The 5,194-nt window shown below is 30.4% G+C and overlaps 1 protein-coding gene across 5 annotated transcripts; it reads right to left on the bottom strand.

Annotated features, from left to right (window-relative positions):
* Nucleotides 1-45: 45 nt before the first annotated feature.
* Nucleotides 46-5,194, bottom strand: LOC114166000 (membrane protein insertion efficiency factor). Of its 5 annotated transcripts, none has more exons than XM_028050652.2 (5): nucleotides 4,912-5,190; nucleotides 4,776-4,835; nucleotides 3,171-3,311; nucleotides 2,964-3,055; nucleotides 46-419 (listed from the first exon to the last, which is right to left on the bottom strand). In XM_028050652.2, the coding sequence occupies exons 1-4, from the start codon at nucleotides 5,087-5,089 to the stop codon at nucleotides 2,988-2,990; spliced, it is 447 nt and encodes a 148-aa protein (XP_027906453.1). In that variant the 5' UTR covers nucleotides 5,090-5,190; the 3' UTR covers nucleotides 46-419; nucleotides 2,964-2,987. The 5 variants fall into 5 exon arrangements, with proteins under 5 accessions (XP_027906453.1, XP_027906454.1, XP_027906452.1 ...); XM_028050653.2 differs by lacking the exon at nucleotides 46-419 and adding an exon at nucleotides 2,098-2,587 and having other exon boundaries at nucleotides 4,912-5,189; XM_028050651.2 differs by lacking the exon at nucleotides 46-419 and adding an exon at nucleotides 2,606-2,853 and having other exon boundaries at nucleotides 4,912-5,189.

Raw genomic sequence — 5,194 nt, 5'->3', positions numbered from 1 at the left:
ACTACTAAATTTGTATTCCAAAATAGCAAAAAATTAATACACAAATTTGGCAAATGTCAATAACTCAAACTTTTCAATAACTAAAAATTTTCATTCATTTCATAACATTACATAATACAACTCAACCTTCCCTTCACATAAAGTGAAATCCTACAACCATGAACACCTAATCTACATACCATACTCAATACACCTAATCATGGAATTTTCATCAACAAAGAGACTACAACCATGTTAACTACACCTAACAAACAAACCAACCATATTAACAACTTCACCCACTTTCTCCATACCTTAACTTCTTTCTCTAGATTATATATATTCCTTCTTTGCCTCATAATAGTAGCATCCATTTTGTCATCACCATCTTCAATGCACCATTTGAGATAATTACACCCAATCAAAGCTTCACTTCCACTCTATTATTCACAACAATAAGATGAAAACATAACTTTGTAGTTAGATACAACCCTAACAAAAACTAATCATAAAAAACTCCATGGCCTAATATTGTAGTTAGGACAACCCCAAAATTGTCACACCATTCCTAGCAGTTCTAGTTGTTCTCAACATAGCAAGCTCTCTACAGTTACAAGTGGATGTTTCACCCAACCCCCAAGAGCCACCACTATGAAAGGCAAAGCTTTGATTTCACATCCCCCACAAATTACATGAGCAAGAGGAAGAAGAATGACCCTTTAACATAACTCTAGCATGTAGAAACAACACACAAATGTAGAAGCCACTCTAATTGCCCTCCAAATTCAACATTTCTGCCACATTTTTGTTCCACGATGATAGGTCATCACTATCTAAACGCCATTTACTCAAACATAATGAAAGGGACTAATTGAATCATTTTAAAAAATATGAAGACCAAATTGAAAAAAGAAAGAAGACCAAATTGAAAAAAGAAAAGGAGATCAAATTGAATCAATTAAAATAATTAGTGGACAAATCAATAATTCTGTCATTATATTATTCTAGTTTTTTGTTCACTAAATAGTCTGTCTGGTGTAGTCTAGCTTTCTATAAGCTAGTTTCGTTCAATCTTCCCTTAAAGAACCTGTTCTGCCAATAATATGTCAATACCCTGATGCCTTTATACATAGTGATTTATGATCCTTTCAAACTTTATCCTCTCACAACTTTAAACACAGCATATATATATATATATATATATATTCTAATTTCTCTCGTACTTTTTCTATTAGCAAAACAAATTCAAGTATATTTTATATGTAATCAGTTATTCATTGAAAATTGGTAACCCTATAACATATTGGGACTCAACTATTCCCAGAAGAGTCCTACAAATTCACATAGTCTTTTCTATTTTCTTTCTATAAGTTCAATTGAAAACAGTGTTAGTAATAAACAAGGAACCAGGGACTGAAACACATTAAATGACGTAAATAATATATTCTAATTTCTTTCGCACTTTTTCTATAAGCAAAACAAATTCAAGTATATTTTATATGTACATCAGTTATTCATTGAAAATTGGTAACCCTATAACATATTGGGACTCAACTATTCCCAGAAGAGTCCTACAAATTCACATAGTCTTTTCTATTTTCTTTCTATAAGTTCAATTGAAAACAGTGTTAGTAATAAACAAGGAACCAGGGACAGAAGCACATTAAATGACGTAAATAACCGATACAGTGGAGAGCATAGAATTCTCAATTACCAATTACAAGTCTAGAATACCTGAATAAAGACTTCCACAACATCACCACTTGTTATGTTTCTCATGATAGTTGAATCACGATCCAAATTACGTAGTATCGTCATAATAAATCATGACAGAGGATTCATAAATATTTAAAAAATCATAATATATAAGACATATAAACATGTAAAAATATAATTAGTGAGAATAATCACATTTGAAAATAGTGATTATATCATTAGAGAGATGAAGTTAATGTTATAATAGTTAACTGAGCTGAGATGCATTATCAACTCCTTTGTTAAATGAAAAAAATATATATTTAAGCTAATAAATGTTTAACCCAGAGAGAACAAAAAACAAAGAAACGTTAATTATAGACTATGGAATATTTGACCATATGCTTGCCATCAGGGAAAGCATACATACAAAAAAATAACACTTCAATTTATCAGTTATGATCCTGTTTTTCTAAAACAGAAGGCTCTTCTTTGGTAAACACAAGATCGAAATATGATAATATGTTATATATTTCATCATATGTTTTGGTTATAGTTATAGTCATCGAGAGATTGTGGTTTTATATGGTTATATGACATTAGTCTTACACATATAAGACCTTTGACACTACTTTTAACCCCAAAATCTTAAGGCAATATTGTTATGGGTCTTTATTCTTATATAGTGTTTAACTATGTCTATTCTATCCAATGTGGGACTTTGACTCACAATTAAACTATTCCCAACACTAACTTATAATTGAATCCTCTGTTCTGAATAGTATATAATATGAAAGATTTAAAAAATTCCCAACCCAAAACAACCAAGCATCATAGGTGAAATTCTTCGTGGACACTAGTAGATAGTGAACTAACTCAAGTACTTTTAGCGGTGGCGAGCATGAGGTTCCACCTAATAATAGATACCATGTTAAAAGGAAAGTGAGAATATACTTGTCACTGGCATTCCTCATATATAAAACATATAATCTACACCAACTATGAGTCTCATTATCACTGACATAACAAATCTAACACATTCCTTATGCAGATGTATACCCCCATGTTGGATTTAAAAAAACATACTTCATAAAGTACAAATCTACGGTATTCAATGTGCAGAAATCTCTTTGCTTCAGCACTGTTTTCTCTTTGGGTGTACAAAGATGTTCGATTTCTCTGATGTGGTAAGAACAGGGGTTGTTTTGCATTAGTACAAAGAAAGTCGAGAAAAGGCACATGCAAGTCCAGAAAAAGCTTTAAAATGTTTAGTCAGCAGTGATGAGCACCTTAAAATCAGCCATTCATGTCAATCAGTCGTCAACATCTTCCGGTAGACGAGGCTCACCAAACCATCTAGGTGGATCATAACCATGCCCACCTAAACACATAACGAATTATCTTGCGGCACATTTAAAACCAATTATGTAACTTAAAACCAGAACAAAATTAATAAGTATGCACAACAGCTATCAAAGTAATTGGTCAATACTTACCAAGGGGATTGCATCGACAGAGACGCCACGCAGTCAAAACTGTACCCTTCACTACTCCATATCGCTTATAAGCCTCCATGGAATATTCACTGCATGTAGGAACATAGCGACAGCTCTTAGGCAAAATTGGTGAAATTTCCCCTGCACATATGAACAATAGCATGTTTGGGTAAACTAAGCTTAATCAAGCATTTATTCAAATATTATTCTACCAAACAAGACGCTGTATATATTGTTGAAAATCCAAATATAAATATAAATACCACATTGGATAAAGATGAAAAAGTTAAACACTTTAATAATAAAGAAGATCCATAAACCTTGTTGTCTAGAATGGAAATAATGTCATGTGAGGTGGTGGCTCATGACTTATTATTGTTGTATTTTATGAAGAAAACTATCACATATAATAGCCATACATAGGATACATCCGGCTATTGTCGGATACAGCTCCACTTGTAGAATACGGTTAAGTACTTGAGTTGCCTTTATAAAAATACTTTTGGTTAAGCTTTTTTAACTATCTTGGGTTGAAACTTGAATGGCTTTTTAAAAACCAAAGAAGGCTATCATGTGCTTTCACGGTTATGCTTTATAAAAGTCCTCTAATCAATAGGACCAATTTTTACAAAATAAAAAAGTTAATATAGTTTATATTATAATTATAATTAATTGAAAATTAAAGTAAAAAAAATGTTTTAAACATATAAATCGCTGTTTTAAATTTATAACAAATATTTTATATTGTGTTACACTTACTAGACTTTTTTTAATTAATGAATTTTTTATATTTCAATATATAATAAAAAATATAAACTAAATCATTAAATAAATTATTGATAAAAGTGATTCTGGAATAGTAATATTAATTTGAGAGACTATTATTAACCTTAAAGGAAGTGTAGGGCTGCGCTTATTGATGCTTATAATTCATTTTGTCCTTTTCCTTTTTCAAGGAATGAAATCTTAATTTCATTCTATTAGGAAATATCCATACAATAAAATGGAACTTTTAATTTATTATCTAATTAAGTTTTAAATTCATACAAAATTTAAATATGTTTTACTTGAGGTTTTAATAAACTTTTGAGATTAATTGAGTATTAAGACATTTTATAATTTTTCAATCCAAATCACTACTGTCTATTTTTTTCTTAATTGAATGACTATTTTTTAATTAAATTAATTAATTGTTATTTTATCTTACTTAATTATCATGTATACTATTTTATCAAATTATAAATAAAGAAATAACAACTAAATCATATCACAAATTTAACAATTAAAATTTTACGACAGAAATTCAGTTAAAAAGTATAAAACTTTTGAATACTTAATAAACCAAAAAAAAAAATATTAAACATTTAATTCAACATACCTAAAATAAAAGCTACTTACAACTTAATTAAACCTAATCTATTTCATTGCAATCATCTCCACTCCTCTTTTTTTATCATCTATCCAGATTTACATAAATAAAAAATAAAAATAAAAATAAAAACCAACCAAACGCCAACTTCATCAACAAAGAATGAAAAGGCACATAAAATACAATATATAATCACTGCAAAATTATAATTGAAATGATGAAAGAAAAAGAGTTACTCTTATAGAATCTCAACATGGACAGCGCAACTTTGACTCCTAAATTTTTCACCTCGCCATCTGATGAAAAATTTAACAGTAAAAATTAAATTATCTGACAAGTGAATTAGCTTAGCAGAGAGATAGAGGAGGGTACCTTGGACAGTTTCAGGGTTGGAATCTTCCTTTAATGCACAAACCAAGCGGATGTAATGATGTTGTAGGGTTCGGAAAGGATAGTGGCGTCGATTGATTTTGATTTTAATAGAAGAGAGGTTACGGTTTTGAATTAGAGTGGGAGAATAGGAGTTGGGAGATAGAAAAAGATTGGCCATGGTGACGCCACGACACACGCTCCACCGTTATGAAGCCTTCAGACCCGCGCGCAGAGCATTTGTGACGACAACAAAACTGTGTTATACTGAGAGCAATAATTCGAG

Source organism: Vigna unguiculata, chromosome 10, assembly GCF_037176805.1.
Source record: "Vigna unguiculata cultivar grain cowpea cultivar isolate G323 ecotype 2 chromosome 10, ASM3717680v1, whole genome shotgun sequence".
Lineage (NCBI taxonomy): Eukaryota > Viridiplantae > Streptophyta > Magnoliopsida > Fabales > Fabaceae > Vigna > Vigna unguiculata.
This window is presented reverse-complemented; position numbering and strand designations above follow the sequence as displayed.